Source organism: Etheostoma spectabile, chromosome 18, assembly GCF_008692095.1.
Source record: "Etheostoma spectabile isolate EspeVRDwgs_2016 chromosome 18, UIUC_Espe_1.0, whole genome shotgun sequence".
Classification (NCBI taxonomy): domain Eukaryota; kingdom Metazoa; phylum Chordata; class Actinopteri; order Perciformes; family Percidae; genus Etheostoma; species Etheostoma spectabile.
In genome coordinates this window covers 4,264,016-4,288,178 of record NC_045750.1, presented here as the reverse complement: position 1 = coordinate 4,288,178, position 24,163 = coordinate 4,264,016, and the positions used below count along the sequence as shown (strand labels likewise).

At 40.0% G+C, this 24,163-nt stretch overlaps 3 protein-coding genes across 3 annotated transcripts in view; all 3 read left to right on the top strand.

Moving 5' to 3' along the window:
* filip1b (filamin A interacting protein 1b) overlaps positions 1-3,990 on the top strand; it is a 43,260-nt gene extending 39,270 nt beyond the window's left edge. Inside the window, 3 exon segments of the mRNA XM_032543788.1 lie at positions 80-154; positions 1,441-1,498; positions 3,315-3,990. Coding sequence (XP_032399679.1) covers positions 80-154; positions 1,441-1,498; positions 3,315-3,352 — 171 coding nt within the window. The 3' untranslated portion in view covers positions 3,353-3,990.
* A 1,849-nt stretch (positions 3,991-5,839) lies between these two features.
* LOC116706804 (cell cycle control protein 50A) lies at positions 5,840-11,956 on the top strand. Its single transcript, XM_032543832.1, has 7 exons — positions 5,840-6,156; positions 7,808-7,927; positions 8,035-8,142; positions 8,774-8,861; positions 8,957-9,103; positions 10,756-10,962; positions 11,663-11,956. Exons 1-7 carry the CDS (start codon positions 5,914-5,916, stop codon positions 11,854-11,856), a joined length of 1,107 nt encoding a protein of 368 aa, XP_032399723.1. The 5' UTR covers positions 5,840-5,913; the 3' UTR covers positions 11,857-11,956.
* Positions 11,957-15,971: 4,015 nt separating this feature from the next.
* On the top strand, positions 15,972-23,843 carry cox7a2b (cytochrome c oxidase subunit 7A2b). The gene is made up of 4 exons (XM_032543870.1): positions 15,972-16,076; positions 18,207-18,296; positions 22,801-22,885; positions 23,580-23,843. The coding sequence occupies exons 1-4, from the start codon at positions 16,059-16,061 to the stop codon at positions 23,636-23,638; spliced, it is 252 nt and encodes an 83-aa protein (XP_032399761.1). The 5' UTR covers positions 15,972-16,058; the 3' UTR covers positions 23,639-23,843.
* The last annotated feature ends 320 nt before the right edge of the window (positions 23,844-24,163 follow it).

Genomic DNA, 24,163 nt, shown 5'->3' with positions numbered 1-24,163 from the left:
ATCATGTCCTCCACCTTTCTGTCTTTCTACTGTAAATACATTGCGACTTCTAAATGATGTCTAATCTTTTACGTTACAGTTGCTTCTGAAATGTTTCAATATGAAATCAGGTGTCGGGTGCTCCCTAGATAGCACTCTCTCCAGGTATAAAACAGTGAGTTTATGAACATATGATCTCACTGGTATGAACTAATACTGGAATGATTTAACATTCATTAAATCCCACATCACAAAAAGGTCTTTATAAGGGACAAATTCCCCAACTGCCAAATTCACTCCTATAACCAAACACGACCAGTTTTGACGTTTTACTTTTTTCACTTAAACCCTCGTGTTGCCTTCCGGCTGACCTGCAAATTTTTGTTTTCTGTGTCAAAATTTTAAGTGAAAAATCTTTTATCAACGTTTTGGTTGTCTTTTTCAACAAATCTGTGTCTTTCCAGAGTTTCCATGTTTTTGTCACTTTTTCAACATTTGTCTTATTTTTTTTTTACATTTGTCACATACAAGTTCTTTTATCAATTATTTTTTCTCCAAATGCCATAATATTGAGAAAACATCCAAATTCATTGAAAGTAGTGAACTGATTATTTATTTAATAATAAATTTGTGAGGAGCGTTGTTGGGAACCATCCACGTTACTTTTTTGGAAAATTTGTTTGAAGGAAACCCAAATTTGTGATACAGAAACTTTTTGAAAAGACAACAGGAGGGTTAAGAGCTTACATTTACAGATAAGCAGCTTTAAAACATTCCTGTTATTACCCAACCTGATGTGAATTAATTCATTTCCACACACTCGCGTAAACAGAGCCAGTCAGCATAACTTGGACCTTTCAGTCACTTAGACAGAAATGCAGTGGATGGCGGGCAATCTTTTTAGCAGCTTATAAGGTGAGAAAAGGATCATCTTCATTACAGCTTGTCTCACATTGCCAGCTTTGTGTCCACAGCACTGTGGAGAAAAGTCTGGCAACACCACTAATACATTCTGGGATAAGAGAAAAAAAAAAACACTAATATTTTATGCATTTCTTTTGCATTTTTTGTTTTGGGCAGCACTTACCTCCGGCTCATGCAGCTTCTTTAATTTTACGTGGTTAGTGCTAACTTAAATGAAAGTCATGTTTTTTTTGGTGCTTTGTACGCGTCTGACATCGTTTTTCCCACCGTATCAGCTGCTAAGAAGATTGCCTACCTTCCTATTCCCCAAACACATTTTATGAGCCGCTTAGTGACAGAAATGTCTGAGATGGATTGTAATATACAATGATCCAAGAACAAACCATGATCAATGGAAGCTCACCTTTCCTTCATGTGCAATCACTGCGTAAAGCATTTATACGACTCAGTTACATAAGAACTATTAATAACAACCCAACTCTGTGTTTTCTATGATCCAAATAATTTCCTAACGCTGCTCTGTCGTTTCTTTTCCAGCCCAGTTCGGATGTGCAGCCAGCTCGGAGCGCGGCCACGCGGATCCCACTGTCAAAAGGTATGAAACCAAGCAGCAAGGCCCTTCTGGGCGTATCGACGGTGACGAGATTAGAGTCGCGGGCAGAGAGCCAGTCGATGAAAATCGAGCTGAGGAAGTCAATGGTGTGTGGCTCTTCCTCTGCGGCAGGAGGCAAAAGCTGAAGCACCAGAGCGCTGCCAGCTCAGTGTGAATGCTTCATGATTGAGTTTGTCGCAGAATCTGCTGCCAAATATGAGTCACGGGCCACATCAGTATAAATACACAAATGGGACTGTGTTTGTGTGTGTTATATTCCAAACACTATTTTATTTCATCCAGACCTTCAGTTTGCAACTACACATGTTTCAGGAAATATTTTATGTAATTTCAAAGGCAGGTTTTATGTTATTTTTACTTTCCACTGAAGCACCTCTTTGCATGTCTCTTTTGCATTGGAGTGCATGTTGATTAACTTCATCTTGGTGATAATTTTTTGCCGTAGCTCTAGACTTGTTGTCATCATTTACATTTTTTAATTGCATGTTTTTATTTCACCATTGCTTTTGGGAGGTTTTTCCACTCACTGAAGCACTGAATTGTTTGGAAATGAATTGACAGGCATCAAAATAAAAAAATATTTATCTCTGAACCAGTTATGGCATTGCTTTGTAGCTGTGTGTGGTGTGTGTGTGTGTGTGTGTGTGTGTGTGTGTGTGTGTGTGTGTGTGTGTGTGAGTGTGAGTGAGTGACTTAGAAAGCTTGTGAGAATCAACCAAGAAACCTCCAAAATATTAACACATACTGCTAAATAAGGCAAAACTCAACAGCCATTAAAACGAATTTTCAGAGCGTGCGTTCCATGTAGGTCTAGGTTTCACCACTGATTTTCCAAATCAATACTCTTCTGAATCAAAGAGGTCCCGGGTTGATTTACAATTCAATGCTGATTTGGGACATTTCAGTCGCAAAACCGATCTTGCCTTCATATGAAAGATATCCTACAATTATACAAGGTTCCCTCTAACCTGGTGCATTATTAAAAGTATAAATGTTAGGAATTGAAATTATGGAATCAGGAATTGACCCTAAAGCAGTTACTTTAATGTACTCATTTTAAACATGAAAACACTACACCAGGGGAGTCAAACTCAACTTTAGTGATTGCCAAAATGGAAAAAATAGAATCACATCCAGGGCCAGATGTATAGTTTGATGGCAATCTTTTATTTAAGAGAAAAGTCAAACATCTTTGACCGTATTATATTATATATGTGTTATAAAGTCTTCTCACTTGCAGTCTTGTCATCATAAAGCCCTAAAAAAGTAAGAAAAAAAAGTTGCAAAAGTGCCAAAAACATTGACAAAAGCATTGTTAAAAGCGGCAAAAATATTGAAAAAAAACGCCAAAAAGGCAACTCATTAGTGGAGCTCTACAGACTCAACAGTGAGTCAGTGACTGATGGACGGACCCCTTTTAAAATGGTCATGCCAGTATTGATCCAAAATAAAGCCTAACTTTGGAGCGTTTTTTAACCCCCTTCCTGAAAAGCTATCACAATATACTGTAGTAGTTGGTAGCAATGGATTTCTTAGGACTTCTAGTTTTATATACTAACAAAAAAACGCAATTTGCATTAAAATTGTGTAGGCTACTGCTTCTTAGGGACATAACTCAATAAAACCTAAACACACATAGGCTATACGTCTTTTCAAAGACAGAGACTTACGCTTCGAGAGGGTGTCATTATGTCCACTGCTGTTTGGGCAGCAGTCTGAAAATAAATGTTACTGTTGAGCCAAAATGAGACTAAAATGTGGCCTTCAAGGAAACACGCGTTGTAATTTTCTACCACAGGTCCGCTGATGGACGCCGCCTCAGCAAACAGACATTAAGCTGAGATCTGTGATGTCATGAGAAGAAATCTAAAAGGTGTCTCTCTTATAATATCTTCAAGCCGAACCAAAAGCACGCTCGGATTGCCACAGAGATCACATGTCATACGAACGATGAGCTGAGGGCTTCAGGGGTTGGAGATGTGTCTGAGTCCGCAGAACGGGCCTGTTCTCCCTTTTTTAAGATTGTCTTTTGGGCCTTATGCCCTCTATTTGACAGGATAGCATGAAGACAGGAAAGGGGAGGGGCGCCCTGGTAGCTCACTTGGTTGAGAGTGCACCCCGTGTACTAAGGGTTAGTCCTTGCAGTCCACTGCAGCGTTTTGATTCCGACCCTCGGCCCTTTGCTGCGCGTCGTCCCTTCTGTATCTACCCACTTTCCTGTCTTCATCCGTCTATCAAATAACGTTCAAAGAGCCCTCAAAAAATAGTTTAAAAAAAGACAGGAATGGAAAGACAGAGAGGGGGACGACATGCAGCAACAGGAAACAGGTCGGACTCGACCCCAGTTAGATAATGGGGCGCACAATCAACCAGGTGAGATACCAGGGCACCCACTATCCATTCTCTTTAACCAAACATTCATTGATAATTTATAGGTAATAGTTATTTATTATGTGTTCCATAGGCAGAAATATGAAAGAAATCTGAAGACAAACAGTACAGTGGAAATGTTGGTTTTACGCTGATTTAAAAAGGTAAATCAATGGCATGTCATTTCAAAGTGTATATGACGGTATGATAAACATAAGGATGCATTTGGGAGTTTTCCGTTTTGTTTTCATTAGAAAACCCCCCAATAAAGACACTTCCCCCCATCCAACCCATTTGTAAGCGTTTTTTGTTGTATTTTTTGGCTGTTGGGACATTTTTGTCAGACATTCATGATCATGCATATTGCAATTAACTGTCTACCAGTGGATTTGTATGATTAAAAAATGAAACTCCAAAGCTTTGAAGATTTTTTTTTAGCAGTTTTTAAGTTTATATAAGTTATATAAACCGGTTTGTGCTGCCTCAGGAAATGAGACACGTACCACAGCTGGACGTGTTCGTCGAGTAGGCCCCGGGGCCCGGTCAGTCTCAAAACGGCGTGCACTGTTTAGCTAACGGCTTTCTTTAGTTTGGTGGGTGTCAATGTGAGTCGAGTTCAGATTGGAGTTGCGCATGCTCAGATTTAAACTGTTTACGGCATAACGTGTCATACTGAAATTTGTGAAATAGATAGATAGATAGATAGATGTTTATCGATCCCAAGAAAAATGGGAATTTCCGGTGTTACAGCAGCAAAATCAGTCACAAAGTACAGAATATAAATATAAATCAAATACTAGGAAAAATATACATTCATACAATATACATGAAATAAATCCATAACCAAACAATAACAGAAGATGGAAATTATTTCAAAAACATTTTAGCTATCTATGATAGTTTGATTGCTAATGTTAGCTCAAAACGCCATTCAAGTGACAGCCTTTGTTGTGTTTGATTCATAGACTGTAAAGTAATTCATCTACAGTCTATGGTTTAATTGCTAGCTTGTAGCTAAGCTAGCAGTCATTTAAAAAACTTCTTAGCTATCTATGGTTGTTTGTTTGCTAACGTTAGCTCAAAACGCCATTCAACTGGTTGTTAACTAGCCAGAAGTGAACCAACTTTTAAGTAAGTCAATTTTTACTGTGTTTACATGACAGAAGTCTCTCGTTAGCATCTTGTATGCTACTTGTCGCAAAGTGACGTATGCAACTCACATATTCACTAGTCGCATACGTGACTCAAATCTGCACTCGACTTACATCGGGGAGTGACAGGTGTGTCACTCGTTAATTGGATGTGTCACAGGTTAAACCCAAACAATATTGAAATTAAACATTTACTATCACATCTCAGGAACCTTGGTCTCATTGGTCAGTTTTGTTGGGTTCCAGCTCATATAGGTTTTAAAGGGAACAAAGAGGCTGATAAAATTGTGAAAAAGATGCTGAAAAATAAATGTATAGGAATTAATGTTCCACTGGGAAAGGGTGAAGCCAAATCCATAATTAAATCTGAAAGTCTACAAAGATGGCAAATTTAATGGGAGGCAGAGTTTAATGCTAGAAACTACTGTAAAATGCAGAAGAATTTGACCGGTAAAAGGGTTACTTCACTGAGTTTAAACCAAAGGGAAGAAGTGGTCGACACCAGACTAAGATTAGGTCCTACCTTGCAAATAGTAGGAAATGATAACACTTATAAATTGCCAAGATATATATATATATATATATATATATATATATATATTATACATATATATATATATATGTATATATATGCTGATTGGATACTTCTTCTTTTATTTGGCAGATTACTACTTTTGTATCACACCACCACTGATTGTACAGGAGCATGTTATACATTTTTTCAGATATTCTCGACAGCTCGTGAAGGCAGCAAACACCACCACGCTCCGTAATCACACAGTGACGTCACCGCGTGTTGCGTTCATTACCTTGTTTGTAAACTTCCTGGTGGGGCTAACTGCGTTAGCAACAACTTCGTAGTTTTGGCTAGCAATCATGATAGCGTCTAGTTACAACGCCAAAGACGAAGATGGACATATAACCGTGTCCGGGCCCGGCGGCGGGACTCTGCGCAGCAAGAAGCCCGAGAACACTGCGTTTAAACAGCAGAGACTACCCGCTTGGCAGCCCATTCTCACCGCGGGCACAGTGCTCCCTGCCTTCTTCATCATCGGACTCCTCTTCATCCCCATCGGCATCGGCCTGTTTGTAACGTCCAACAACATCAAGGAGTTTGAGGTAACGGTATATGGCACCCCTGGATTAGCCACGTATCACGCAATGACACAGCTACACAGTAATATCTTAACATTTCCTGTGGAGCTGGCATGTCCACTTCGACCACTCACGCCAAAGTGCATTTAAAAATCGTGCAATTTTCCCTGGTCTTGCATATCGGCCGATTTCCACGTCTTCTGTAATTTAACTTAAACGTCTTCTGAAACGTTATGTTCCTCCGGTAAATTCGGCAGATGTGTGACCGAAAATCAGCTTTCATTTCAATAATAAAATGAACATCTAATTCATAGACTAACACTGTGTTGTCTGCTGACTATTCCTATAATCATTCTCTAAAATGCATTACTAGCGCGTGTTAATACGCAACAGTCACAATGTGTAGCGTAGTAGAAGTAGTTAATATGATCGTAGATGCGAGGAAAGAAACGTGAAAACTATTACCGGTTATTTCCTCAACTAAGCCCATGTAACCAGTTGTTTTAGATCAGCCAAAACAAAATGTTACCTGGATGCTGGATGCTAATTAACAGATATGTGACTGGAAGCGTTTCCTTGTTCAGTTTCGGTAGCTCGATGTGGAGGGCAGTGGGTTGTGGTGACATCAAAGCAGTTTTGCTACAAGATCGAAACCAGCTCGATCCGATCTTGAATGATTATATTGCTTATACATCTTTTTATTTTTTGTAAGTGGCTGTGATTTGGCGCTTACTGCTGTTAGGTGAACACAACAAAAAACCAGTTGGTGTGGAAACAAGGGGTATAACACCGGCAGCATTGGCCATTTAAATGGCCACAATACTTTCCTTGTATTTCTCTCTTTGTTCTTGCTTGTTCATCTTTGTGACTGTCTCAAACATATAATTGATCACTTGTCCTCACCACTAAAGCACATGCAATGTGTAATCTATCAACTAGTCACGGCTGTGGCCTTGTTACAGATTGACTATTTGTCTGGAATTTTATGGTTGTACCACTCATGTCCTTGGTTTCATTAACTTTCTCTATTCTTTTTGTTCTAATGTTAAGCACATTGAATTAAGAATATATGAGTATATATTGACATCCCAAAAATATTGTGATGTTTGATTTTAGTATGTTATAATTTCTTTGGGTATTTTAGGCCTTTATTTGATAGGACAGCTTAGACATGAAAGGAGAGAGAGGAAATGACATACAGCAAAGGGCCACAGGTTGGAATTTAACCTGCTGCGGAGGACTGAGCCTCTCTCTGTACATGGGGCACACACCCTACCAGGTGAGCTACCCAGGCGCCCCTAAAGTATATAGTTAAAAGTGTAGCTACTGGGGCTACACGATATGTGGAAAATATCTTATTGCGATTATTTTGACTGATGTTGTGATTGTGATTCACAATATTGGAGGGAATGATTCTTCTTGTATCATTATTCTCATTCTTATAGAAAAATGTAAAAAAAAAATTTCCTACAAAGGAATTGTACCAAACAGTTTTTTCTTAAATTCTGAAATTAGCACCCACCACCAGCCACTGTGCCTGTTGACCAAAAAAGTAAATTTTCCATCCTTGATTGGGATATTGTAAAACTCCATATTGCGATTTTGATAAGAGTGTGATTAAATGTGCAGCCCTAGTAGCTATACATTAGATACACTTCCTTCTTTGTGTCTACAGGTGGATTACACAGGGGTTGACATGTCCAGTCCCTGTTTCAACTGCTCCCAGAACTTCAACTGGAACAGCACGAGGCCTTGTACCTGCTCCATACCTTTCTACCTGGACCAGCCATATGAGGTGAGCAAAGAGGGGTTGCTACATACTTCCGAATACTTTCCCTAATAAAGGTTCCCACGGCCAGTTTGAACAATGTGTCTTTTTTATATGTTTATCATACTCAACAGAGCAACGTCTACGTGTATTACGGCCTCTCCAACTTCTACCAAAACCACCGCCGCTACGTCAAGTCGAGAGATGACAGCCAGCTGAATGGAGACATTACCTCCCTCAAGGTATGACTCCCTTCCACGAGACGTCTCTGATAACACATAGGTTTCAAAATTAGCACCACCTCACAGCCAAATGAAAATAAAGGCCTTAAATGCCTTACTTTTCCAAACAAAATAAAGTTTTGAATGAATCCCAGAATACATCTTTTTCTTATATATATCTCTGTTATGTGACCCAGATAATGTAATGACTCAAGTAAATAGCCTATAAAGTAATCGGACATCTTTGTTTTTTAAAGATTATGTTTTTGGTCCTTTTAAGTATATATAGGGGTCCTATCTTGCACCCTGCAGCGTGCATGCGTGTGTGAGTGTGTTTATGTGGTAGAGCGAGTGAGAGAGTGACGGTGATTGAGTAGGGACTCTAGAGTCATAGTCGGAGAAACACCCTGTGTTTTCTGACCACTGTGGGAAATCTGTAGCTGGAGAAATTAACCCTCTCCTTGATTTCATGTTTATGGAGAAGGAGAACCAGGAAATGAGTCGGGGGGGTGCAACACCACCAAGCCACCGAGCCACCATACTAATGCCAGCCAGAAGCATAAATCACGTTTTAGGCTGATACATTTCTGTTTACAGACCTATACCTGCATGTGGTGCCGTTTGTCTTTAATCTCCTCCTAACCACCCACAGAATCCCAGTAAGGAGTGTGAGCCGTACGCTTATCATGAAAACAAGCCAATTGCTCCGTGTGGGGCCATCGCCAACAGCATGTTCAACGGTGAGCCGGTTTCCTGCTCTGTTGACCGGAACAAAAGGTTACGAGTGTGATTGTGAAGAATTCTTTCTAATCAACCGTCCTTCCTTTGATGGCAGACACGTTGGAGCTGTTTTACAACGACCCCAACGGCACAAAGATCCCGATTCCTCTGAACACTACAGGCATCGCCTGGTGGACCGACAAGCACGTGAAGTTCGGAAACCCCGGAGGCAACAACCCCAACCTCACGGCCGCTTTTCAAGGTACCAGCCGCAGCTCGTCAGGGTCATCTCTCACAACATCTTGGGGGGGGGAAGGGATTTTCTGCAATTAGCTTTAGGATGTGTAAAACTAATAAGTCTGCACAATATATTGTGTTTTTATGGTCATTGCGATATCAACTGGCGCAATAAACATGACACGTAAAAGCAAAAACACACTACACGCGTAAGAGTATAGGAGTGTGGCTCAGCTATTTTGTTTATTCCGGCGCCCATGTTATCCAATCTGTCTCTGAAAACGAGTCCTTCTAAAAACTGCATTTTTCTGTCCGAGCCTGACCTGCGTCCGACTGAGCAGTAACCGAGCCCGACCAGAGCCCGACACAGTTAAAATCCTATTTTGTTCTCATACTTATGACACGTGTACGTTTGTAGGAAGTAGGGATGTAACGATATCAAAATCTCACGGTACGATACAATTTTGATATTGACCTCACGGTACGATATTTATTGCGATATTGTGGAAAAGCTCACGGTATTGTTAAATAGCTCACGATAGTGTTTGTGATGATAATAGCAAAAAAATACAGACATTTTTTCTGCTTTTGCCAGTCAACAGGCAATTCTACAACAGAAAAGGGACGTAAATCACACGCTATGTATTCCGCGATGTACCTCGTGATTTCTTGAGCCCTTGCGCTGTTGTGTGGCATAGTTGTTGAAAATGCCTCCTTCAGGGTTTTTTGACCGGACAGGACATTCTTTGTGAGAGAATCTGCAAACTTTTCCGGATGATAAGTCGTCAGATGACTTCGCATATTGCTTGTGTTTCCCGTGTTGTATCGCAGTTTACTGTGGCAGTGCTTGCATATAGTCCATTGTCTGTCCACCACCTTCTCTCCTTTTGAGTTTTTTTTTGACACGGCGAAACCAAAATGTTTCCAGACATCTGACTTAAAAGCTGCAGGGGCTGGCACAATCTCAACTTTGGGGTTGTTGTTGTTTTCATCCTTACAAGTATCGCTGTCGGCCATGCTGGCTTGCTGTGAGCTTGTGTGGACAGCGTGCCGCGTGCAATCCTATTGGCTTTAGAACGGTTGGTATGACGACGCAGCGCAAAGGATCATGGTCTATGTAGTTAACAATTTTTTGTTCCGCGGGACTGTTTATTCCTCTTGCTTTTTGACGGACACCTGTCCTTTTATTATTGTAACCCAACCACGACGATATCGAGACACGTTTACCACCGCGATAGCGCAATATTGTTACATCCCTAGTAGGAAGGCATTTGGAAATGTCAACAGATGAGCGCATCAGCGCACACGGGCCACAAGGACACATTAACACCGGCGCACACCTACATAATACGCTTTTTAAAATTTAATATGTTCCATGTCTTATTGCGCTGATGTGACCGAGCCTGACCCAAACCTAACATAATTTCTAAATATGTGTCCGAACCCGGCCCGGCTCGGTTCGGGTATCCATCCTCTATCACAGACCACCTGTACTATATCTTCCTGTTACACGCTCTCTGACCAACAGGTCATGTTGTGAGTGAATGAAACCTAGTGAAATGTTCCCTTTTGCGATCATTTTGCTGGAGAGCTTCAATGCTTTGTGAGACTACAGAACCCTTCCCTGAGGGATTAATTAAACTTCACCGCTGCTCTTTTCTTCTCCTTCTAACTCAGGTACCACGAAGCCGGTGAACTGGCGCAGGCCTGTCTACGAGCTGGACGCCGACGAGGGGAACAACGGCTTCATCAACGAGGACTTCATCGTGTGGATGAGAACCGCCGCCCTGCCGACCTTCCGCAAACTCTACCGCATCATCAACAAGAAGAGCAGCATGGTTCCAACTCTGCCCCGAGGAAACTACACTCTGGAGGTCGTCTACAGTATCCTTATGTCACCGGTTGCCAAACCTTTTTTTAAATTATCTTCCCCTTTTGGATTTTTTTTTTTTTTTAAGCCAAGTACCCCCTTACCAGCGGGGATCTTTTTTGGTAGAAAAGAAAGTCTATATAAGGAGGATGTCAGCAATAGATTTACTGAACAACAGCCTTGTAACTGAATAACATTTAAATGCTAAGTAAAAAAGGTGACAACAACTAAAACAAAACCTTGGTAAAAAGAAGGTAGAATGAAGGAAATAAGGCAACACTAAATTGACAAGATTTCTTTTTATGCTTGGATAAAAGCAGGGGGAAAAACTTTAAATATGCGACAAACTTGGGGGGGAAGACAGTAAAAAAAAAAAGGAAGGAGGGAAGAAAGACAAGAGCAGGTTGAAAATAGTGACAAAAAGGTCCAATAGCAAAAAGGAAGGAAGGAAGGAATAGGTCCAATGAAGGCCTGTGGACTTTTTCTCTCATTTCTGATGCAACAACATCCTAATTTCTGGTGTTGTTCAGCTCTTTTTTTTTATATTCAACCCACACCTCCCACTTTAACTCACATTTCCTCTTCTGGAGCCTTGATAAGTGGAAGTAACTCTCTCCGGGTCTAATGTGTTTTCTACTCCACCCAGCCATTGTTCCTCTGTAGGCGGGTCTGCTTTGTTCCACGCTGTTCCCACCTTTAACCAGTCGAACCCAGATTATCCCGTCCGCAGCTTCGAGGGCAGGAAGCGGGTGATCCTGAGCACCATCTCCTGGATGGGGGGCAAGAACCCGTTCCTGGGCATCGCGTACATCACCGTGGGCTCCGTCTGCTTCTTCCTGGGCGTCGTCCTGCTCATCATCCACCACAAATGCGGCAACCGAAACAACAGCGCCGACATATCCAACTGAGGTGGCGGCCCCGCCCCCCAGCTCGCCTCCTCCTGCTGCAGTGAGCTCATCCGTCAGGGTAAACGTTTCGTCCAGAGGCACGACTGGTAGAGACATCAAATAAAAAAAGTAATACAACGAATTAACATCTCCAGCAATATGGGTATTTTAGTGTTTAAAATTGCTTGACGTCGGCTGATTATTTGCCAAAGTGAATAGAAAAGTAGCCAAATATTTGATGCCACAGTCAACGTCTTAACAGCTTTTAAAAGATATTCCCCCCCTGGTAACATGAGCAAGCACGAGTCAGACTGATGTCTCACCCTATTATCTGCCTTTCTAAAATAAAAAAATTCACTCATAGTTCGTAATTGGGTGTGGGAAAGTAAGTAAGTACGTTTGGTATGTTTAGAGAATTAGACCAACTGTGGACTATGACTGCAGGGAGAGTTGTAAGAGTTGTAAGAGTTTCAATACATAGTCTATAGTTGCATACAAATGATATATATTAATATAACACTTCCATGCTGTTTGTACAGTAACAGACTGGCCATCTGGAATATGAGCAAAAGCCAGAAGGGCCGTCCCCCTATGGACTAGAACCAGACCGATATATCGGCCGATATTAGGCATTTTCCAGTCTATTGGTATCGGCATTTAAAAAGGCCGATAAATTAGGATTTAAACGGGCGAAACACCATCAACCATGTTATGAGTGTTGGCGTTGCATAGTTTGTCCACCAGAGGGCGCTCTACAACGGCCCTGTTAGCAGCTGTTTTTGTTCAAAGGACTTTAAGTTTCACATCTTAATTTACACATTTTATTCAGCAGAACGGTAATATATTTGGATGTTCCTCTGTTCTGTTATTTTAAACTGCATTATCATATTATTTTAGTGAGGACTTATAAATAACTACAAATAACTAATGTTATGGAAATCTGTTTATGTTTAATTATGCGTTTCTGGATTTCTTTTTTTTTTTTAATATATATATATATCGGCCGATATATTGGATTTTTAAATCACCAAATGATCTGGTTCAAGCTTCTAATATGGAAATATTTGCAGGTTTTCTTTGTCTTTTATGATAGTAAATGAAACATTGCCTTGGGTTTACTGTTTTCAGACATTTATGAACCAAACAATGAAGCAAGACAGTAACCATTCTTACTGTCTAACCAAATTAATAAGGAAAATATTAATTAGCGGCAGCTTTAGATGGCCTACAAAAAAGGAACCGCTCCACTACAAAGAAAGTATAGTATAGTATGTGAATATCCCCATCATTAGAGGCAGGTTTTAAAATCTAATTGGATTTGATATTCAGGACACAGAATTATCTTCTTATGTTCGGCTTTAGACCACAGAATATGTATCATATTTAAAACTATATCCTGGCATTACAGAGAAAGCATTGAATAAGCATTTAGTCCATCACTTTCACAGAAAATGTGATTGAGCAGTAATGAATATAAACAGTGGTGCTCATACGTTTAGGAACCCATGCTGAAGTTGACTAAAAAGAGGAATAAAAAGTCATCTTTTGGAAATTAAACTTAATTCCTTAATTAAAAACAATTAGGAAAAATCCAACCTTAAAGGACACCGATTTTCTTTGTGAATGAATAATGTATGGTAAGTAAATAAATGAGCCCCCCCCCCCACCCCCCAAAAGGCCAAGGGAACTTTATCAGGATGCATAGTATCCTGATCCATGAAATAACTGGCCTTTAATAATAAAACTCAGCCTGCCTCTATGGGAATTTAACATAGGGGGGTGTATACTTATGCCCCTGTATTTTAAGGAAGAATATTTATTTATTTATGATACATTATTCATTCACAAAGAAAATTGATGTCCTTAAAGGCTGGATTTTTCCTCATTTTTTTTTAAACTATGGTATTAATTTTCAAAAGATGTTTTTTTTTTTTTTTATTCCTCTTTTTAGTCAACTTTAGCATGACTGTAAATGAATGTGTCTACGGCCCTTTCTGTGGTGAGTCCTGTATAGCAGTAGAGGGATTTAATGCTCGGTTGTTATCGGCTACATCAAATAAAAGCCAGACCAGACTCCTGAAATCCTGATCAAAACATAAAATTCTGCCCAGAAATGAGTCTGGAAGGTTTGCGTGCACTTTCCCGGCCCTTTTTATAGGATCTCTCAGCTCCAAGCCGGTGAAGTTACGGTGAGCTGGGGCGTCGTTCTGAGCCCCGAGTTGCATGCTGGGTAGCTGAGATGTAAATGTGATTATTGAGCATCTCGAGCGGCTCGTCTTTGTGCCTCGTTTTTGTCTGTGACGTCAGCCCACGTTCGCACTAAAATCATGCTTTCGCTGAGTCGTAAATAAAACGCGTCAAGCAAGTTCCACATCGGAGGGGAACGCAAAATGTTTGGGGGCTGTACAACTAACATGTTTGTTTTTGTCTTTATTTTTAAGAAATGTTTCCATTGTAAAGCTAATATTTGCACGGCAGACCTCAGGGGTTTTTGAGTCTAAAGTGGGATTCAAGTTTGAGAAACTTTTTAAACTGTCAGTGTGTCTATCGAATCCAGAAAATGTACACCGGCACGGGTCGTGGCTTCTTTCACTGTCGTTTACATGCAATAATAATAATATCAGCACAGCTGCATGCTGGAACCGTAAAGTTGATTCAATACGTGTGATTAAAAGTTAATGTGTTTTACACTGTTACCGGGGAAGCTAATGCACACACGTTTTACACCCCCCAATCCTGCCATTTTCAGCTCTTTTGCAGCTAAGGTTATACATTAATAAAATAGATGCTGCATGTTGAAATGTGCCATGGGAAAATGTATTTATTTTTCTTTTAATAAGATTTTATCAAGGTATATTGTTACCTGCAATCATGAGAAGCACTGACATTTTTTTGATACTCCATCTGTGTTGTGTTGTGTTGTTGCTTTCAAAGAATTAAAGTTGTCATTTAAATTTGAAACCGGTTTCTCTGGCTGATTGTTTCCAGCTTTGCGTTCTCAGTCTGATGTTCAGGATATTATTATACGTCCCCTTAAATGCAACTTTCCCCCCTTCGGTCCCTCTTGCAGGTTGTCTCTTAAAGAGGGAATGAGACAATAAGACTTTGTTGATTCCCAGGGCAAACTCACAAAATGCACAAAAAAAACAGGCTAAAGGGGAAGAACCTGTGTTACATTTAAAAAAATAATAAAAGAAAAAGAAGGAAGGGAATCCCAAAGATGCTGGATGTGCCGTTTCAGAGTCTGAAGCTTTTTTTGGGGGGGGGGGGGACCGGGGGACCAACTGCCACTTTGCTTGTTTAAAGCCATGATGTCTCTCTCTCATGGGTGGGCCAAATTCTCTGGGTGAGCAAAGCAGAGAAAAGGGAGGTAACCTTGCCCCTTAAGATACATTTTCAGAGCAGGACTTTGACTTGATGCAGAGTATTTTGACAATGTGGTATTAGTACTTCTTCCTCCACTGGCAGTACCACTGTGTTGAAATAATCTTTTGACTTTATCCAAAGTACTGGCATCTAAATATACTTAAAGTACCAAAAATTAAAAGTGCATATTATGCATAACGATATAACATTATTGGGTGGCTGTGGCTGAGAAGGTAGTAAAATTGTTGGCGGTTCAATCTCCTGTATAAACGTGTTTGTATGAGTGGATAATGGTAAAGCTTAACATAGAAAGACACTACGCTAATGTAGTCCATTAACCATTTATACTTTGTTATTACTGATCTACATCATCATCTAGACCAGGGGTCTTCAACAGGGGGTCCGCGACCCCTAGGGGGTCCGCGGAGGTACTGCATGGGGGTCGCGAAAGTTTTTCTCCTCACTGTGCCTCGCACATGTTTAAAATAAAAACATGAATATATGAACCTGTGTATTATTTGAGTATCTTAGTATTGAATGCACAATAACAAGGTACATTTACACATGGCACTATAGGACCAGTTTGATATAACACAATTTTATACAATATATATAATTAGGGGGTCCCCGCTCCATCTCGCCATCAGTTTGGGGGGCCTTGGCCTGGAAAACGTTGAAGACCCCTGATCTAGACCATCTGGCGTAGTTTGTGTTAGAGACGGTAGGGGGCAGCAGAGTGCGCAGCAGGAATACAGTCTGCTGTTAATCTTCTTAACGAAGAAGAAGAAGCGGAAGCGGAAGCAGACTTTTCTTGTGCCCTTGTGTTTGAGATTAGCGGCTGCAGGCGGACAGTAAAGATGAACAGACACATATTTGTAAGTATATTGTCTACTTGAAGCCTGCGTTTGCATTGCAGACATATCATTCAACTAGTTGGGCACATATACGATCTGAAAATAAGTGACGAAAAGCAAAGCGTGGCTACATTTAGCTTCAGACTGTTGGCTAGGGGTCAAAGTCGGCTAACGTTCAGATGCCGCCGGTGTTTCGGTTTAACTGGTTTTTGAGTTAACTGGTGATAGAGGCAGATGTGGTGTAGGCGTGGTCTCTCAGGACCCATTCCCGACTAACCAGGAAATAAACATTATTATCGCTTTCCTTCTATTTCACATTTATTTGTCAGTGTCTTGTGAAACTTTACGATAAAAACGAGTTGCTGAGCATTAATTCCTGCCCCGACAGACATTTATGCAAACACTTGCCGTTGTCGTTACGAACTATCATCCGTTGTCTGGCGACTGTGTCTCTTACTGCACGTCACGGTACCACCCGATCGACTTGTGACTATAACACACCGTTAAAGCACTGTTTCTGAAATGTAAGCAAACTGGTGTATTATATAGGCATACTGTTGGAATGATAAATGTGTCGATGTATGTTAGCGGGGGACGTTTCATGTTATCTGTTATTTATTTGACCCTATCACTTCTATGTTTCGAAATGGGATTTTTCATATAGGCCTACTGACTCAACTCAACTTCAGATATCATTCATAGCATGATGTATGTAATATTTAAGGCATAGTGAAGTTTTGGATATTTTAAATTACACTATCTGGAATGTTTTTGTAATTATGGATATCTAAACTTAAAATAACTATTAACAATTGGATTGTACATATCTGAAATTGCATTGTTTCCTAACTATAATGTTGCAACTATTCAGACATTCATAAGATTGACTTTCTACAACCAACACTTGCTCGAACTCCGGCACTTCAAGTCAATTCTACAATATGTGCCAGACACCCAGAGCAATAAAAATACGTTTCCTCCGACCCACTGTGCTATATGCAATATGCGTTTCAATAAGCGAGAGGTATCATTTGTATCTGGATGAATGAGTAGGCATTCTGCACATTAAGGAACGTGATTGTAAGGTTGCAACTTAACATAACCCATCGTAGCCTACATAAATAAATTACATCTAGCCTATAAATGCCTATGTATCACAACGTAATCTGAGCGGATGCACATGTTGCCACATCTGCATTCAGCTGGGTGTAAACCTCATATGTAGCTTATGTTTTACTTACAGGCTGTATTGAAATGTAACAGATATCAAACACGTAATCCATGTTGTAGTAGGCCTACTGTTATTAAATTAACTTGTGATGCCGTTGCAAGAACGAAGACCACAACGTAGGTAGCTGCAGTGATGCCTGTTTGAAATACTGCAAACGTCAATAAATCGACAAAATGTTCATGCTGTCATATTTGTGTCATAATTGTGTTTAAAGTAATGGTAATGACGTTTAGCATTGAGTCAATGTATTTCCTTTAACACGACCTAGATCTTACATTGCATATTGAGTTTGAATTTGTGCACCATGTTGAACGTGTGGAAACTTTGGTTTTATTTTCTACAACACAGCTGTTGTTGCCCATGTTAAATATTAGGTATTTGTAAGTGTAAATGAATCGATATGAGCCTATGACCGATGCTAGTACTTGTTGTGACACAAGTTATCGGAGCGCACTGAGCGCTGTTGCTTATTTCAGCGGTCTTTATTGTGTTCCATCTGCAGAGTCAGCAAACACTTCAGAAGGTTTAAATAAACGTCATTACCACACTTTAAACACAATTATGACACAAATAATGACAGCATGAACATTTTGACGATTTATTGACGTTTGCAGTATTTCAAACAGGCATCACTGCAGCTACTACGTAATCATTTCTGCGGAGTTTCTCATGGCACAACCTACACCACATCTGCCTCTATCACCAGTTAACTTAAAAACCAGTTAAACCGAAACACCGGCCGGAAGAGTTAGCATTAGCTTTGCTTCTTTGGTAGCTAGTTACGAGCATTCTCTCGCCTTTAGTCGGTTATATTTACATGGAAATGTGATGTAACATTGAACTGGTTCGGACGCGGGTTCAGTCCAGTGTATTGGGTCCGTGTCCTCATGTGTCTCATGATGGTTTGTTGCGTTTCCCAGGCGCTCCAGCAGGTGGCGCGGCGGACCATCTCCAGCTCCGTCCGCCGGCAGGTCGACAACAAAGTCCCGCAGAAACAGAAGATGTTTCAGGTACAACAACACACCGCTTAAATACACTTTCGCTACAAAGACACACTGACGCTCTTTTATTATGTAACGTCCCCATTTTGTATGACTTATGACCAGAGGCACACTTTTATAACGTTACAGTGTTCAGATACCTGCAGTAAAAGTACAAGTACCACACAGAAAGTACTCCACTAACAGTAAGAAACCTGCATTTGGTGTACGTGCAGTTTAGTGTCCCAAATTCTCTGTAACGTAACTCCATTTGTACAGGTCCCGATCCCAGACCAGTCTGCTAGAGCTGGGCAATATATCGATTATAATATTTATATCGTGATATGATACTAGATATTGTCTTAGATTTTGGATATCTTAAAATCTTTGTATGGTAAGTGTTGTCTTTTCCTGGTTTTAAAGGCTGCATTACACACATCCACATTACTGATGATTAGTTGTCTAACGGCGCTGACACACCAACCTGATTATCGGCCGTTGGACAGTCTGGTGAGGTCAGTGACTCGAGTCTGTTTGGTGTTTTCTGTGCCATCATCCGTCGGAGGAGCTGTCAGCCGTCATTTTTTCTGATTGGACATATTGAATCGGAAAGTGGCCGTTGGACTCAATGACCAATCTGATTGGTGGAGTGCTAACCCGGAAATGACGAGCGGGATGAGCGTGACCAATGCCTCTCAAACTCTGACAAATCTTTTAAACTGACTTTTGTCGATCTGAAATGAAGACAGATTCAGCAACTGCACGGCCTATTTCTCACTTAAAATGTTTTCAGAAACACATTTCGGTGAACTATTTTTGTAAAATATGAGATCGTAATCCGAACAAGCCGCCGTTATGGTCGGGCTTTAAAATTTGGGAGAAGCCACGTGACAGTTTTGTCCAGTTAGCTGCCAGCTTTCATTTTCGGGATACAATACAGATAATCGCTGTCTGCTGTTATGAAGACGAATTACGTCACGCACAGAACGTACGGTCAAGTCGGCATCGCTTCAGAGTGTTCCGAGGCACGTCTTTGATCAAATCGGGGAGGCAGCCACTGCGACTGCCTTTTCTGCCGAAGGTCGGCCATCACGTTGGTGTGTCAGAGCCTTAAAATATAATTGTGAAAACATTTTGTGAAAGCACAAATCGTCAATCCTACTATATTGTTGCAATATCTATATTATCACTCAGCCCTAATCCTAACCTTAACCGCTCCAGGTCAAATGCCGAATCCCAACCAATCAGCGGGTCTTGGCATGGCCATAGTGGAATTTGGGACTCTAAACTGCACGCAGACCCCTGCATTCAAAACAAAAATTAAGTAGCAGTATGCACTAGCAAAATATAGTCCTACTTAAAGTATCCATTTGATTATCCCTTTAATTGTTTGGCACTATTTACGAAATATTTAAAAAAAGTCAAACTCACACGGATGATTTGTTTTTCTGTCGTACCTAAAAGAGAAAGGGGTCAAACCAAACCTTGACTGGATAGAACATAGAGCATAGATATGCTTTGCTGTTCTGCCCGGTGGATACCGGCTGTTTAGGCACAGGTTCAATATTAGCACAAACTTTAAGTAGCAGCGACAGTAAAACATGTATTTCATACTATTATTATTGTTAAACGTTGCAGTTGATTGGCGGGTCACATGTATTCCAAACCGTGAGTGTTGACCCGTTTGGACCGTGGATCAGCTATGGTCCGTTACACCACTATTGAGAAGTATTCCCCATTTGGGACAGCCTTTGGCGATAATGTAATGTTATTTATCTCTAGAGTTTAATTATGATGAAGTTATGCTATCTTTCTGCAAGATTGTTGTCTAAATCATTTTTGGCACGCTGTAATTTAAAAACAAAACCAAATTAGCAAATGCTAAACATATCAGTGTTTGGTCTCATGAAGTTTTAATTGTTTTGGATGTGATTTTGCATACATTTGCCATATATTCATATAAACATCAGCATTCAAAGTAGAGCTGGAGAATACATCGATAACATTGATATTGATATCGAGGTATTTAGTCACACATATTGTGATATTTGATTTTCTCACATCACCTGGCCCTAATTCAAAGAGATCCTTATTTATTATTATATTACTTAGTTGTTTTTTACCTGTTATATCCAGCAGAAGGTGGCATCGTCAAGAAGTATTGTGATCTCAGACTTATCTTGTCTGTCCCACGATAAAAAATGTTTAAACCCAAATTTGTCACTGACTGCACCGGTAACAGCCAGACCTGCCTCTGGCTAGCATGGTTTGTTATCAATCTGGTCAGACGGTAGGTATCTGTGTGATCACAAACATATCTTTGAAGACCCAAACCACTGCTGGATAACTGGAGAATGATAACATTTAGAAGTTCTTTTGTAGAGAACGCTTGTGGACAAAAATCCAAATTAACATACTAAATGTGAAGGTCTCAATGGGCGGTATTGACTGACTGTCTGCAAAACTGCTCATGTGGGACTACGATCTAAACAGGGAGAAAACAGACCGCTCAAATGTTCCTATTTTCCATGTAGTGCAGGATTTACCAAATAACTTCAGCCCACCTTTTCAGGATCAAACTTAAGAAACGCTGCTGCCACAGAACAAGTAATCCTGTGTCTCGTGGCTGTGAGAGTTAGGAGACATGTCATTTCCTATAGCCCCTAAAAAGTCCAAATAAAGGACTTCAAAGTTGTCTTGAAAGGTCTTCAATCCCACAGGAAATAAATAAGAACACACTAAGACCCTTGAAAGACTAAAAGCAGACATGTTTAATGACTTTTTCCTTTTGACGAGGTCAAGAAACAAATACTTTCTCTTTCTTTGGCAACAATGTACGGCCGGCAGAGATCAAACCTTGAAAATATGTTGCAAAAAAAAATCAAACACTGCAAGAATAGCTACCGTACAAGAGTTTTCTTGTTCGTTTTGACTATTTATGGCTCAATTTATTTTCCACTTCATGCTACAGTTCTCCAGACAGGAAGTGCTTTAAAGGGTCCTCTATATGATAAAGCACTGCTGAAACATACATGATTGTAAATTACGCATTTGTTATTTCTTTAGCATTGGTTCTTGTCATGAAGCCCTGAAATCCTTCTAGCTCCAAAGATAAGTAGCCAGTATGTGTAAGCAATCGCACTGGGTGGAGTACTAATTATGCATTGTATACTGGATGTGCCTAACTGCAGTATCTTTTGAGCTTTTCAGTAGTTTTCACTCAAGGATCATAGTGATTAATGTCGAGAAAGGCTTGGAAGTAGATTATATTTCTGACGCTGCTCAGTGTCATCACCGCTTGCGTAAAATAAAGTAACTCGTAGTTGATTTAACCGGCTACTGAAGCGTGTAGTAGACTAAACAAACTGCTTTAATGGCTGGTTTGTCCTCCGACGCTTGTAGTGACTGCTGGGATACGCTTTTTAAACCTGCATTAACGGCCGCCGCAGTGATTAAAACCAGACTGAATGATGGACTGTAAAAACTAAACACTTCACATGGTTTTCATTTTTCCATTTCATTTAAAAGAAACATCCAAAACCTATTCATGTCTATTCACATTGAATATGTTGATATCAGTTTGATACTACGACTCGTACTCATTGCCAGTCTGTTAAATGATCACAAATAGTGCACATTTCTATTTAGACTGGATTTTAAATCCAGTGTTGCACTTGTAGGCAAGGCAAGGCAGCTTTATTTGTATAGCACATTTCAGCAACAGGGCAATTCAAAGTGCTTTACACGAAATTAGTTAAACAGATAAAACACAAGTACAAACGGTTAAAAATCATAAGCATTAAAAACTAATAAAACACATGAATAGACAGTTAAAAACAAAATAGAAACATTAGGACACATAAAACACAAGAATAAAAGTTACAGTGCAGCATAAGAAATTTAAAGAAATGAGCAGTCATTTAAAGAAAGGCAGCATCAAAAAGAAAGGTCTTCAGCCTTGATTTAAAAGAACTGAGAGTAGCAGCGGATCTGCAGGTTTCTGGGAGTTTATTCCAGATATGAGGAGCATAGAAACTGAAAGCTGCTTCGTGCAATGTTTACAGACGCTGTGTCATTAAATATTTGTTCTCGTGTTGAATACACTTTGAACTAATTGCATGCCTTTAAAAGCCTACTAACTGATATTTAGTGACACAGCACCAGGATAAGAATTAAGTCATTTCAGCTCTCTGATGGTTGATTCTAACAGCAACTGTTATCCCAAAACTTTTAGTTGATACATTTGACTCAAAACTGACAATAAAACATCTTTTGAAGTTTGTCCATATTTGATGTCAGCTGTACTCTTTCTTGCTCACTTTCTTCATAAACTTCTGACATTTTTGACGTGTTTTATCATTTAAAAAAAAAAAATCCACATGGCTCAGACATCAGTTACCCGGTGGACATTCGTCCAAAAGGTTTTCTTTCTGTTTTGACGTGATGCTGAGGGGAGAAGAAGTTAAAACATTTAGAAATGAATTAACAGTGCTAATGAAATGCTAAAGTTTTGCAACATGTGTCTCATTTGCAGGAGGATAACGGTATGCCGGTTCATTTAAAAGGAGGCACTAGCGACGCTCTTCTGTATAGAACAACGATGGCTCTCACCGTCCTGGGTGAGAAAACAATCTTTCATAATAAATGAATAAATAACTTTTTGTGCAGAATGGTTTACTTATTATTTCTCTAAAAAATTAGAGCTGGAAACATTAACAGCCCAGGTAAAAGAAAAGTGTGAATGAAGGAGAGCTAGCACCCACATGATAGTTTTCAGGGCTGCAGTCTGCTTTGCTGCGGGTCTTTTCTGCTAGAGGGACCTAAGAATCTTTTTAATTTAACATATATTCATCTTCTGGTTCTGCTTTTGTACAAACTGTTCTCCCACTTTGGGGACGAGCTGCTGGGACTAAATTTCAGCACCACTCAAGAGGTGATACAGAATCTAATTAACGGCAGGAAGTGTGTTTAGATAAGCACCGCCAGGAAGTGAGTTTCATTATGCAGGTGAGGATTTTATGCAGAATATAAGACAGGTTTTGCTGCTGCAATATTTTTGTTGCATTTTTCCATGTGAACTGTAGTTTGGGTGCAGTTTTGTAAACTGAGGAAGGAGGCACCTCAATTTAAAGTCACAGTATAAAGGACAATAATGTATTTTTACCTTCAGTAATGTGACGTATATCCTACTTATGAGCTGTTACTGAATTAAAATGTGTACCCTGAAACCAAAAGTTGTTTAATCTGGAAGTCAAACTACCTTTTTAATCTACTTTTCTCAGGTTCTTCTAACGTGGCCTGTTTTCCTTTCAGGAACTGGATATGTTGTGTATGAACTGGTGAAGGCAGCGTTCCCTCAGAAGAAGGACTAATAATATACATCTACTACATGTGTTTACTTCATTTTCAAAAATCGTCCACTCGCTCTATATTGTGTAAAAAAAGATGATAATCCTCCGTCTGGGCCGGGCTGTGTCTCCTGTCATGATGGGATACGTTTCACATTCATGGGATCAATATTTATTTCTTGTACTCTCTGTTGACCTGAGGATCAATAAAAAATGCCTCTCATGAAAAGAAAGTGTTCATCTCTGATCAATGTATCTCTTTACTACCATATTTCATTTTTGTCTTTGCACAAAAAAACAAGACACTACACATTTTTCAAAAAAGCAACACTGCCTTTCCCTGGTTGAGTGTTGAGTTTCATCACTAGAGGGCAATGTTGACAATGAAATCCACAGAGCCTGGGTCTCCCAGAAAGAAATCTTCATAATTAGGGCTCAGCGGTTAATGCTTTTGACAACTTAATTTGTCCACATGAACTTGGCTACTTCTGTCCAAAATAAGGCTTATGGAATTTAAATGCTTCATTTGGTAAACACCTCATGGTAAAG